The 14,826-nt window shown below is 35.3% G+C and overlaps 1 protein-coding gene across 1 annotated transcript; it reads right to left on the reverse strand.

Moving 5' to 3' along the window:
* Positions 1 to 5,816: 5,816 nt before the first annotated feature.
* Positions 5,817 to 10,349, reverse strand: LOC129248584 (beta-galactosidase). Its single transcript, XM_054888197.1, has 6 exons — positions 10,234 to 10,349; positions 9,654 to 9,820; positions 7,861 to 8,011; positions 7,467 to 7,803; positions 7,252 to 7,399; positions 5,817 to 7,086 (listed from the first exon to the last, which is right to left on the reverse strand). The coding sequence occupies exons 1-6, from the start codon at positions 10,315 to 10,317 to the stop codon at positions 6,021 to 6,023; spliced, it is 1,953 nt and encodes a 650-aa protein (XP_054744172.1). The 5' UTR covers positions 10,318 to 10,349; the 3' UTR covers positions 5,817 to 6,020.
* Positions 10,350 to 14,826: the final 4,477 nt, after the last annotated feature.

Raw genomic sequence — 14,826 nt, forward strand, 5'->3', positions numbered from 1 at the left:
CGCATGGATAAGAAAATTGCGCTTGCGGTCAGCTAACTATTTATCAGCAAAGTCAAATAAAGACTAATTGAGTAAACTCTCTATTCAGTATACAAGGCTCAAACAAGTGTTATTAAAGAATATAAGTCGTATGATTAATTAGGCTCATAAGTGTAACGCAAAAGTACTCGTAAATTAAATAGGTTAAAGAAAATGCAAAAAAACTAGTTATTTTGTGAGAGCACAATAAGTGACATTCCTTTTACACGCCAGGAATTATACTAACCTATAGACATTGAAATAAAATTAGTCAAATATTTGTAAAAGAATTAATAGAGATTTGTATGTAGTGAAGTAATTATAGCTAGCAATATGTATGAGTATTAACTATGAGACTTGATGAAAATCTTAACTGCATACCTTTTTTACTTACTTTACCTTTACTTTACGTTTATACGTTTGCTCTAAGTTTCTAAAAGTATGTTTGCTAGAATTTTAATTTCCTGAAATGAATTGTTACCAGCCGCAGAATTTTGAAATTTATTTCAGCTCTAAAAGTGGATGCAATAATAAAAAAATGAGACTACTGTTGCATATGATAATTGCAAATTTTTAGTGTTGAATCTGAAATATGTAAGAATTCGGTTGCGGTGCTGCCGGTTATCACTGTTACTGCCTTCTGTTAAAAATAGTTTTACCCTCAGTGTCTTCATGTAGTTAAAATAATTCCAGTTCGTCTTGTAAAGTAATAAAATTAATTTCTTATTTTTAACTTTCTTTAATCAAAAACCAGGCCTTTAGTAACCTTTCACGTACAAAGAACAAGCGAATATTGCCTTGGTAAAATTATATTTTTTAAACAACTCGAATATAAAATGTGTACATATGAAATTAATTAACCTTAAGCTCGTCTGATATAAAATTATTTATTGTGCAAACATATTCAGTTTGTTGTTGTAGCAGCAAAAGCATTCCCCACACATGCACGGAGAGTGCTACTGGAGCGACAGTCCTTGGCCGGATATATAGTAAATCCGGGTCGCTCCGGTAACGTAGAAACAACTGTCGGCGGAAACGTATTCAGTTTGTCAAATGTTGTCACTGAAACTATATTTAATCAAGTTTTTCTTCAGATAATACAAATACCAGTTTTTACTTGTGAAATAGACTTATTTTCGCTTGCTTGAGTATCAGATTTGTGTATATAAAACTAACTTTTTACATATATGTGTATGAAAAGGTCTCTAAGAAGGCGCGCCAAGATGTTGTTTTAATATAAAAAATAGTAAACATTTAGATTCTTTCAGATTTCACTATTTTTATACGACTCTTAATAATTATATATGAAAAATTGCATCATTTATATGTCCACCATCGGCATGTCCACAGGTAAAAACCGCCAAACTGATGGTGACTCATGAAATCCTAATTGTTGAGAATCGATTGTCGAGATATTGATGTTGTTGGGTGTAGGTTGTTCAGCAACACTTTGCGCTACAGCAGCAATATTCTCAACAGAACGTCCAGTTTTTGGTCTTCCAGTCCTTTTTCCATGGTCGATAGAACAATTTTTTTGAAATTTTTCACCAACAATTGGATTGTCTACTCATTCGGACGATTATTTCCACCAAAAAAATTACGAACTTTGCGATATATTGTTCTTAAAGATCGACCATTTTCTCAACAAGTTTCAATAATCTTAATGTTTTGTGCTATCGTGTAAAATTGTACATCTGCCCACTTGAAAAATGTCAAAGATGCCGTCTCAGAATTATTCACTACGGACATCTAGGCGTCAATACCTTTTATATGTAATATTTATCGAGATGTATTTTATTGTTGAAAAACAAACCTGCTCCGATAGACAAGGTGGCGTAAAATTAATCACCCTATCGCAAGATTAATAAAATTGCTGATGGCGTCGTACGTCAATCATATTTGACACTTGTAAAATAGACAGCTGCAGTACGCAAACAGACAAGCAGTGGAGCGCGTAAAGGTCAAAATAAAGATCTCGATCACTCTGAATAATTTTATTTTATTTTATAAAAAATTAATTCAAAAGAAAAATTGCATAAAATTTACGCCACCTTATATAATTTAACGTCAATTAACATATAAAATTATACAACTGTTTTGCATTATATTTCATGCTTCCATTTTTAACAAAACTAAACGTTGCCTATGGATAAACTCGTACTTGTAGTTTTTTACAAAACTTTTAGTTGTAAGTTTTAAATTATCATTGTGTTAGACATATTTCTCTCGTTTGCCAATCAGTTGTAATCAAAGTTGATGTAAGGGAGCTAATTAAAAATAAATGAAATATTCTATTCTTTAATAAATATGGAGTTTAATTAATTTTTTCTGAGGTTTAAAATTCAAACTTGAATTCCACGAAAAAAATTGTTTTATGTCGTCAGATTAGTCAAGATTCGAATACTTTAACATATTTTTTGTATTTGTAAAAAATTTGCGTTTAATTTTCTTTACAAAAACGCATTTATGTAGTTTAAAATTATAAAGTATTGTATAATATTAGAAAAAATAATTTTAAGTAAATGTTTAGGAAGTCAATAGTAATTGCGAAGAGTGGACTAAATGCCGTCAACGAGTTGTAAAGTGGCCGAATTTTTTTAGAAGAGTGAAAACCCAAAAATAGACTGGGACACTTCTTTGTTCTGATTTCAATCCTTTAAAACTTGAGAACGGTTCAATCAATTTTCAAAATAATATAAAGTATTAAATTCAGTATTTTATTATAAAAAACGCAAACATAATAGTATTTAAATTATTTGGAAGCTTTCCAGTAAACAAAACAATACCTTAATATTACAACTAAAACATAAAGTGGGACAGCAATGAAAATATGGAAATAAAGGAAAATTGATGAACTAAAATTTTGTTCAGTATCCCTTTGCACTAATTACTGCTTTCAGATGTCGCTGCATGGATTCTACTAGAGTTTTGGTGACATCTCTTGGAATATTTTGCCATATCTTTCCAATGGCTTATTTTAGATAATTTTGACCACTAAACTGTTGTTTGCGCAATTCTCTTTGAATGTGAGACCACATGTGCTCAATGGGATTGAGATCTGGGCTCTGAGGAGGATGTGAAAATACTTTTTTATACGTTGTAAAGCAACCATTCCCTTACAACCAGCGCAGTATGCTTTGAGTCGTTGTCGTGCATGAAGGTGAACGTTGCTGGTAATTGTAATTTTTCCACAAATCATAACTTGTTTCACAGTACCAACCACTTTACTTACTTAGTCCTACCATAAGTTCTGTTACAAGTTAAGTCCGTTATAGATATGAAATTACAATACTTTTTTTAATGATGTTAGTTTTATTTAATTATGTTATTATTAAAAAAAATGTAATTTTTATTCGAAATGTTCACCATTTGCTTTTACACAAGTCTTCAAACGATTAGGCCATTCAACTATTGCAGCACGCACGGTTTCCATGGATATTGACATCGCTGCTCGGACCAAAGATTGTTTGAGACTCTCTTTCTGTGAGGTCAGGTCATGTTCTCCAATTCTGACTGCAAACTGTAGTCCAATGGATTCAGATCTGGACTTCCAGACGGCCAATCTTCTGCGGCCATGAACCCGGAAAAATCATTTTTTAGCCACTGCTGGGTTTTTGCCTTATGAACTGGAGTGAAATCTTGCTGAAAGATTCAACGCTCTCCATTGAAGAGAGTACTGCTCAACTGCTTCACCACGCCTTCTAAGGCATTCTCCTGGTACACTTTTGTCCCGGTCTTAACCCTTTTTTCGCAAAAATGAAGAGATGTAACGTCTTTACAAGACAATCCCCACGACAGTCGGTTCTACGTAACCGGAACGACCAACGAACAGCAGCATTCCTCGTATATGCACGGGGAATGTTTATCTGATGAATGTTTATCCCGACCAAACCATTTCGGATATTGGATGTTGGTTACGCCAAACCCTTGGAAAAACATTTCTTGCGTCTTTAGAAGTTTTACCATAGATTTTGTCGTTTTGCTTATTAAAAACTTCTTCACCAGTCAAAATTTTTTCATCTGTGAAAAGAACATTTTCATGACCGCGTGCCACCGATGAAGGTGCTTGCATCTGTCGAATTTAATATTTTTTTCTTTCGTGATTTTCTTTAGCCCCACTTCATTGTTAACAAGCGAAATTTGCCATGAAACTGAGTATAATTCTTGAGTGGACAATGCATACGAACAAAAGCAACTTGGACCTACTTGGAATTTTTTGGAATTGGAACATTTTTCTGCGAATTTGTTCTCGGCGTATGTATTGTAAAAATTGTCACAGAATTTATGGCAAGACTAAGATATAAATTTGAATTTTTTAATATTGGTGTCCCAGTTTATTTGTTGTTCACTGTATGTCGGGTCACATCACTTTTTATTTTTACAATATTCGCAATATTTTTTATGCTATATTTTTTTCATTGATATTTTTATAAAATATAGTTCACTGCAGCAAGAAAATCTTGTGAATGTTGTACGGAACCCATACAAATTTAATAAATTTAAGAAAAAAGTGACATCAAAATTTTGAACTTTTTTAATCAGAATCTTTAAAAACTTAAGGGTATACAGTTTTATAGCAAATTTAATTTTAGTTATATAATTAGTTAGATAGTTAAACTTGCAAACTATTTTGTTTTTCCCTTTTATTTAAATGGCGGAACGCAAATCCACAAAACGCCAGGGTATTCCACTGTTTGTGAGATCACTGGTGTGTAATGCAAGGCTAAAATTTAATGTTAGCTTCTTTAATAAACGAAAGCAAATTTACTGTGTACTTTTCATTTGCATCTCATTTAAAGTCTGTATAGTTATCGACTAGTTTATATTTACTCCTTGCATTAAGTCTGACAATGAAAAATTTAGTATGTATGTAAAGGGTGGTTAAGTTTCAAGGGCCGGTGTTGATTTTGAATAAAATACAATTTTTTTAGGAAATTATTGTCATTTCTCTTTATTATGATAATAATGGTATGGCTCAATTACGTATGGGACAAAATATCGGCCAAAGGCCGCCGCGGCCTCGGCGGCACACCTCCAAAGACCACCAAATGCAAATAGTTCCTTATCTACATATAAGAGTTTACCGCTCCAAACTCACACAGCTCTGAATCGGCCGTCATAAGTGTGGCCAACCAATATTCTGTTGATAAGTTTTATAATTTTAACATTGAACTTACTATTTTTGAACCAGGTCTTCCATCGTACCATTCAGAGAAAATATTACTGCGAATCATTCCCAAAGCTTCTTTGACAGCGTATTCATCTTCGATGGCAGTGCCATTTTTTCATTAATCTTGTACACCATTATACTAAAATTTAATAGGCTATAAAACTGCGTACCCTGAAGTTTTCTAAAATTCTGATTAGAAAGTTGAACATTTTGATGTAAATGTTTTTTGTATTTGTCAAATGTTTGGAATTTAGTGCAAAGTTTGGAACTTTGATTCACAAAATTTTTGTCGTGCAATGACACGGTAAAAACTTAGCATAAAATTATTTCGAATATTGTAAAAATCTAAAGTGACCTAATAATGCGAGCACAAGTGTACGTTACTACAATAAAAAATAGTAAAAATAAAATAAAAAGAGAGAACTAAATAGATAAAATAAAAAAAGTAAAATATAATAATTACAGGAATTGAATAAAAAAGAAAACTGCACAAAATAAAATTAATCTCATTAAAATTGAAAAGAATAAAACAAAATAAAATACAACAATATATAATAGTTTAAGGGATAACATGATAACTAAATAGAATAAATTATGTAAAGCAAAATAAACAACATTGCCACACCAATTTGAAAACTTTTTTCCGTCCTTCAAAATAAATTTGCCGTGCACAAACGTTTTTATTAGTTTATGTTTTACATTTAACCTCTTAATAATAATAAAAATAAAGAAAATTCAACAAACACAATTTTTGTTTTTAATTACCCATTGATAAACAAACTTTTAGCCATACAACGGCGGTTTATCGTCGAGCGCCACGACGTACAAACTTTTAGCCATCCAACTGTGGTCTGTCTTCGAGCGTCACGACATACTCTCCATTTTCGGTATTTAAATTGGCTGTCTGATATTCCAGAATAACTAACGTATTTGTGCCAATTTGCAACAAATCTTTAGGTAGGTAGAGCGTCATTTGTGGTCCAACTAATGGCCAATAACGTCCGAGATTGAAGCCATTCACATAAGCCACACCCTTGCCCCAGCCAATTGAATTTAAATAGGTATCACCCAGATTTTCAACTTCGAACTCGCCATAATAAATAACAGGTCCATTCTTTAGAACTTTGGTCTTTTTTACTATTTCAGCTCCTTTTTCGTTTTTGTATGCTTCTATGAATGACGTCATTTGGGAACTCTCCAAAGGGAAGGATGTTGTAACCCAATTATTTAGCTTCTGTTTTTCGCCATTGGAACGTTCCACTGTTATGTCACCTAGAATACCTTTCGTATCGTTAAGAGTTTCGTAATTGATGCGCCCTTGATTCTCCACCAACAACTGCAAGCGGCTGCCAAAACCTTTACTCAATGGTACTGACAAAATGCCATTCTTAAGCGATAACGTGCCCACCAACTCTTCATCTACAAACACATAAGCGCGATCATGCAGTTCGTTGACAGTGAGAAGTGTGGGATCGATCTCCAGATGTGGTAATTCAGTTTCATACAACACCAAACCGGAGTACTGGTCGAGTTCTTCAAATGTAAGTGGCTTCGCAGCTTTAATCGGCTCTCCATGTGCCAGCGTAGTGCGTCCCAGTTGGGAGAGTAAATTACCAATTGGCTCCAAAGTTACATTTCCATAAGCCAGGCGTTGCGTCGTTATGCAGCCATTACAATTCTCTTCTGCTGGTACTTCGAGAAATTCGGCTATAACTTTGCGTACCAATTCAAATTTTTTGGTAACATTACCGGCCTCATCCATTACAGCGTCGTAATCATAAGAGGTAATATCTGCAACATAATCTTTGCCATAGTTGTTGGCACCAGCAGTAAAGCCAAAGTTAGTGCCACCAAAGAACATGTAAAAGTTGACGTTCGCGCCTGCTTCGAGCATAAGTCTGTGGAGATAAAGGATATAAAGATTCATTTCTTAAGTTCGTTGAGTGATTTTACGATGCAGTTATTAGTGCACTGCCATGTGTGTACCATACATTATTTTACATTTCTAGACATCAACACGCCTCTTTAAAAGATATACACAAATATACTTAAACTCTCTTTACCTCAATGAATTTGCCACTTCATTAGCATCACGCCTTTGATTTTCCTCTTCCCAGTGGGTCAACCAACCGGGATAGAATTCAGAGTTTACTAATGGTCCGGTTGGTTGAACACTACGCATAGCACTCCATTGGCTGTCAAAATTTGAGCCTGCAAAAAAATTTAACGAGATTGTATGTGATTTGCGAATAATCAACTACACGAATAATCAACAAACCTATTCCGAAGTCGACGGTCGCATGTACTCCTTCAATCTTCGCACACCTTTTCACATCTTTCGGCTGATCTGTTGTAAAAAGCACTGCTTTGCCTTGAACATATTTTTCGGTTTCATCGCGCAACCAAATCAAATGGTCAGCATCGCACGCATAAAAAGACGCATATTCGTTTTCTACTTGAACCGTTATGATTGGACCGCCATTGCCGTAGAAGAACCTTTGTAGACGTGGCATAAGTTGAGCATACCATTTGCTTACTTCGAACTGGTAGTTGGAATCGCTGGTGCGTACCTTTATTTCCGGATACTTGTGGGAAAGCCAGTGGGGTAGGCCGCCCTATTGAAAAGATTGTTTGAAAATATTTTTTTTTTTGTTCTCATGATGCAGTCATACATTATCGCGTTCTGCACAGATGTATGGTCCTGGACGTAGGACCACATAGAAACCAGCGTTCTGTGCTAATTCTAAGAAGCGCTCAATATTTGCAATTCCGTCCCAGTTGTAGACGCCGTCATGAGGATTATGTAGCGACCATTCGATGTAGCTAAGCGTGAGAAGACAGTAGAGAGTAGTAAAATGTATAAGTAATTATTATAGCTCTTATTTTATTCTACAGTTTTTGTAGGTTTAGTTTTAGATAATTTTTCATATTTTATTTATATTCTAGCAATTTTTGAAGTTTTTCTATATTAGCCGTTCTGTGGTGCATTACCACATCATTTCAGCTCTTATGTTATAAACAAATCAGTATACCTACAATAGGAAGCTCGTTAAATATACCTTTAGTTATAGTCATAGCGGCATGTAAGGTTTCTATAGATATGGATGACGCTACTGTAATAAGTGCTTGCTTGAGATTTTCCTAATTTTGTTGACCCACTTTGCAGGACATACTCTCTAACCTCGACCATAATTTGTAGCCGATCTGGACCGGCCAAGGGATTGGCTGTCGGTCATTGCTGACGTACCACTGAAAAAATTTCTTCAGAAAATATGGTGAGTCTATAGATGATGACGAACGTAGTGACAGGCCGTCGACATCGAAAACTGATGAAAATATCAATAAAGTAAAGAAAACTTGATCAATAACCGCAAATTAACCATCAGAGAGTTCGCAAAGTACTTGAAAATTGTTTATGGATCCGTTCAGGACATTGTAGTTAATGATTTGGGTTTCGCGCCATGTTGCTGCAAAGTTGGTCTCAGTTGGTTAGGACCTGAATTTCATGTAAAAAAGGTACCGCGTTGATATCCCCAAAGACATGATTTACAAGGCTGAATCCGACCCAACATTCATCAGACACATCATTACTGCATACCAAACTTGGGGTTGTGAGTACGACACGAATTCCAGACATCAGGTGTGTGAGTGGAGAGCTCTGAATGAACCAAGACCACAAAAACGAAGTCGTTTTCAATCATAAAAGAAAGCGATGCTCGCGGTTGTATACCAAGATTTTATGCCAGAAGGTCAGCCAGTTAATAAGGATTTTTTTTACGCTATGAGCCTTCTACGTGAAACATTTCGCGAAACGAATACCGTCGAACAGCTATCGAATTCACGTGACCTGGCCGAGTCAAAACAACCACTGCGGCGAACGCGCTTTAACAGCCGAAATGAAGTAATGGAAAAATCGAAGACGGCTCTGATGGCTATAGCAAAAATATGTAGAGGTCCAGCAATTTTTCGAGAGCTGGCTCAAACGCTGGCAAAAGTGCGTCGCAGTTGATGGGCAGTACTTTAAGGGCGATACTATCACTTTTGTGAAGTAAACCTGTATTTTGAATTTTTTGAATATATTATATTTCGGAAGCTTTTTCAATAAAGTGGTGTTTGTTTGCTTATTTACTCCTACAAAATATGAGTTTATCACATTTAAAATTTTTCCACTTTATATCAATTCAATCCATGACCGCTATATGTATATAGGGACTCGAGAGTATGGTGAGGATAAGAGTTGTTCCAGATGAGCCAATTCTTTTTATTCACAAAGCAATTGAACCAGAAATGATTTACTATAAACTGGGTAAATTACTCTGCGATTATTTGGAATCTTGACTCGGGGGAATAAATTGCCACAGTTTTTAAACCGTACTCGTTTACACCTTATTTTGCCAAACAATAAGTATGATAATAAAATATGATTAGCAAGAAATAAATTCTCAATTCAAATTCTAGTACTCACGTATCGATGGCATTTAAGCCGGCTGCACGCATTGTTTTTAAACGTTCTTCCCATACTTGTGGCAAAGCACGAAAATAGTGAAATGACCCTGAGACATAACGAAACGGCTTGCTATCCATTAAAAAGGTATTGGCCTCATGGTCGATTGTGAAGGACCGTTTTGTTTGCTTGAAAATTTTAATTTGAAATTTTACTTTTCATTGGCATATGTCCATATACGTTTATGATAATCACTTATGTTATTTTACTTAATTTAAATTATTAGTTTATTTATTTATTATTTCATTTTATTGGATTTCGCTTGAATGTACTTTATAACTTGCTTTTATTTTATTCTACATAACTTAGTTTAATTTAATTTAGTTAAATTTTTTTTATTTTATATTATTATTTTATTGAAGTTCGCTTGATTTTACTTAGTTTAATTTAATTTGATTTTATTTTATATAATTTAATTTTGAAAAATTTTATATTATTATTTTATTTTAATTTATTTCTGTTATTGTTTTATATAAAAACAAAACTCTTGAGCTCAATATGCGTATTTTTTCAGCTATTTTCATAAACCACATAAACTCACATTTGCCACGCAACCTTCTAGGTTGACTAAGAGACTAGCAAAAATCAATCCCGTCACAAGTTTATATTTTAATGCGTTCATCATTGTTACTCAAACACAACTGGCGACTCGACTGGTCGCTAAGAATAAACTAAGCTTAGCTAATTCATTTATATTTATATGTACTATAAGTGAGTACTCAAATGAAATATGGAGTGGGTATATTGAAAAATAACAACGCAATGGTAAGTGCCCAGAGAGGAACTTGCAGCCTCTCCAAATACAAGTACGAGTATAATGCAGATAAAGTTATAGGCACTCAATTTTGATAGTAAAAGTAAGTACATACGTAAATATGCGAGGGTGTCCAAGTAAGGCTGCCTATTTTGAAAAATAAAAAATAAAATAAAATAAATAAATACATGAATGTTTATTTGAAAAGTTTTGATGGTATATTTATTATAATAAGAAGTGTAGACATGCAGGTTATGAATACATATAATACAATATCCGGTAAGTGGTCACTTTGTGACCTTTGCCCCATTGAGTAATCCGGTTCAATTTAATTAGAATTTTCGTTTTAAAAAGTGAAGTAATATTCTTGTTTTTATTATAATAAATCAGTAAGAGTAAATGAAATTAGGAATACAAACATTAATATTTTGTAGGTTCACTCCTGGGCATGCTGCGTATAAGCTTTGCACATTCGGCTGTACTAATGGCGCTCCACTCGTGAATTGAAACATATGCAGGGCTGTTTGCGATATTATGCTGTGCTCCTTACGTTTTAAAATTGCCCACATGTGCTCTATGGGGCTTAGATTTGGATACTACGTTGGCTAATCTAACAAAACAATGCTATTGTCCCTAAAACAACGCATCGTAGTCCCTGGTTTGTGACAAGGAGCATTATTTTGTTGGAATTGAACTCTATCTAAATTAGTGTCGACGAAAATGCGCCTTAGCGACGGCAAAAGTACAGTTTCAATACATTTATGCACTTTTGACTGTCCATGCGAGCCTCGCAAGTGCACATTTCACCGACCTCATTAGCAGTGGGTACCACGCAATCTGGATGGTACTCTTCGGCAATCCGCCACCTCACGAACGTCACCCTAGGTCCCCAGATACATGTAGGAAAGGAATAAAAATCGTTTTATAAGATTTGTGGTTTTTCCTCGAAATTGGACTAGGGTAAAAAGCTGTGGCTGTTGATATTTAAAAATGATATAAATACAGAATATTCCACCAATCTGCCTCCCCAAAATGTTGGTATTAGAGAGCTCATTCTAAACGATTTTTCCAATTTTTTTTTTAAAGCCACGGCTTCTTTTGGGATTTGCATTCTTTTAAACCTGCTTCCAGAATACTTCTTTTAGTTGTTCGAGCGCTTAGACTTTACGCACCAAGTGTTCCACGGATTTTCTCATAATACAATTTATGATTGTAATCAAAGGTTAAACACACTAGTGAAACATTTGCAAAAAACAGCGAGCACTTTGGGAGCCCCATTTGAAATTACTTGTATTTTAGTGAGGTGCCTAATACTTTTGGCCAAGGCTGTATATACCAGAACCCCACAGAAAGATATCCAACGGCGTCGAATCGCTATCAAGCTATCTCCGCAAGTCTCTCACTATTACGACTAATTGCCGATGTTTACCTAAGCGTTGTGCCCAGCAACAAAGTTGCACAACTAACACAAAAAATGGCGGTAAGTTCGAAATAGGCATCCTTTTTTAGGACAACACTAAAACATTCAATAGAAATTGGAGGAGAAACTCGGTTAAAACCAAGGTGGTGCAAAAATAATCATTCATTTTGTTTTTAAATAACTTGTTTATTAAATAAAAATGATTTTGAGTGATGGAAATCTTTATTTTGCCCTTTATGTGCTACATTGCTCGTTTGTTTGTACACGGCAGATGTCTAGTTCACAAGCGTCAAATGAGATTGAAGTACAATATTTGAAAAAAATATAAATCTTCAGATAGCTGCGTCACAGTGACTATCATACAATATTCTAATATCGGCGTTTTACACCAGCAATGATAACGATGTTATTTAGAATATTGGACGACCCCAAGCATTTGTTTTGAAAATAAAGTGGTACTTAACTCAAGAGATAAATTTATTGTTATTTAGTTGTTGTGAATTATAAGCAAATTTTTGTACATTTTAATTAACTTTTTATTGTAGAGTGGGACATTTCAAGAATTTTAGCGTCCAAATTTAATTTTTTGTTCTCAATGTATTTTTGCCGCTATAGCCAAGAGGGTTTGTGTGACTACCATTCCATAAAACGTGGTGAGACGCACATTTTCAACTATTTTTAGGGAAGCTAACAGCCACCACTGACTGACTACCATTCGGAAGTGTACAGTTTTGAATTTCCCTGCATGAAAAACTAATATGAAGAAAAAGTTTTTTCTAATAGCGGTCACCCTCGGCAGGCAATGGGTGTATTTCTGTCATGAAAAGCTTCTCATAAAAAACCATTTGCCATTCGGAGTCGGCTTGAAACTGTAGGCCCCTCCATTTGTGGAACAATATCAAGACGCACACCAAAAATAGAAGGAAGAGCTCGGCCAAACACCCAAAAAGTATGTAAGCGCCAATTATGTATATATAAGGATGTGTACAGGGTTGGCCATATTAAACTGACCCATGTGATTATTAAAAAAATATGGAAAAAGAAACATTTTTTTATGTTTCATTGTGAAACACATTTAATTTAGTTCAAGGAGATTCGTTTACATCACTTTTTGAATATGATATCGCGCAAGTGGTCGCCCTTAGCTCGTATAGCGTAATGTGCCCGTTTTTCGGCGTTTTCCATAGTTTTGGCCAGCGTCTCGGCCGATATGGCGGCTATTTCCCGTCGGATATTGGCCTTAAGTGCGCCTAGTGTCTCTGGCTTGTTGACGTAAACCTTAGATTTCAAATAGCCCCAAAGTCCCCAAAAAAGTCCGGTGGCGTCAAATCCGGTGATCGTGGCGGCCAGTCAAAATCGCCGCTTTTTGATATCAAACGGCCAGGGAACAAAGTCTTCATTAAGTTGACGGTGGCTCGTGCTGTGTGTGGTGGTGCGCCATCTTGCTGAAACCAGAAGTGCTCCATACCATTTTCACGAACAATCGGCATCACAAAATCGGTTATCATGGCCCGATAACGCTCTTGATTGACGGTCAATGGTTGGTGTTGACCATTTTCAAAGAAGAACGGCCCAATGACCATATCAGCGCAAATGCCACACCAGACTGTAACTTTTTGGTCGTGGAGAGGTACCTCTTCAATAATTTGAGGGTTTTCAGTGGCGTAGAAACGGCAATTTTGCTTATTTACGGTTCCGTTCAAGGAGAAATGGGCCTCATCACTCATAATGATTTGATCCCAAAAATCCTCATCAGTTTGGGCCATTCGGACGACAAAATTGGCATATTCCAAGCGACGAGGCTTATCGGCCGGCAACAGTTGTTGATTTAGTTGTATTTTGTACGGGAATATCCCCAAATCCAAACGAATGATACGTCGTAGAGTGGTCCGAGGGATGTCCAACTGAGCAGAACGACGATTACCTGACGTTTGCGGCGATGACTCGATACTGGCTCGTACGGCCGCGATATTTTCGTTAGATCGTCTTGGCCGCTTTTTATTTGGACGTCGGGTATTAGCCACAGTGCCGGAAGACAAAAATCTTTTATGCATTTGCTTGATTGCGTTCTTTGACGGCGCACTTTTCACTTTATTTTTTTTTCTCCACGCACGTTGCGTTTTTACAATCGAGAAGGAATTTTGAATGTACAGCTGAACAATTTCAGCGCGTTCTATTGGGGTGTACTGTTTCATGGTATAAATCTCCTTCGACTGACGCTTCCAACGCGGTATATCATTAGCTGATCTGAAATTACAGTAAAAAGTTATAGGGTTACTCAATGGGTCAGTTTAATATGGCCAACCCTGTATGTGTTTACCTTCTTTCATTTTGCTGTGAGGAGAAAAATTTTAATATACCTTAATTCATTAGACACACGGAGCATAAAGACATAGTACTTAAAATAGCGAATCGGTCGTCTAGATTGCGATTTTTATCGGGTCAGGTAAGAAAATCATATGTACTTTGACAAGCGTTTGATCAGATTGATTGTATACACAGGTATAAGTGCTAAGGTGACCCTTCATTTGAGATTGAACATATTTGGCTCTTCAAATGAAGCGGTGCTGAATCTAATCAGATTTAAATGCAATTTAAAGTGCATGTACGAAAAAACGGGCCGTAAACAGATAGGTTGGATCACATCCATTATAGCGGTGAAACGGATATAACAGCTTTAATTGATAGAAAACTCTTTTATCGCATGAATGCATCATCATTTGTTTTGATTGTTGTCCAATGCGCAATATGACCACTGATAAAAGGAGCGTATGAGAATAAGTTTTGCGGAAGAAAGAAATTTGCAAAATAAAAAAAAAATAATTTATTTATTTTTATTTATTTATTTGTAGGAGTTATAATTATTATATAAATAACCAATATACTAACATTTAGCAGCAGCGCTGGCTACTAAGGCCTTCGGCTCGAGATTTATACTTATAAAGCTATTTTACAGATAA

This window comes from Anastrepha obliqua, chromosome 5 (genome assembly GCF_027943255.1).
Source record: "Anastrepha obliqua isolate idAnaObli1 chromosome 5, idAnaObli1_1.0, whole genome shotgun sequence".
Lineage (NCBI taxonomy): Eukaryota > Metazoa > Arthropoda > Insecta > Diptera > Tephritidae > Anastrepha > Anastrepha obliqua.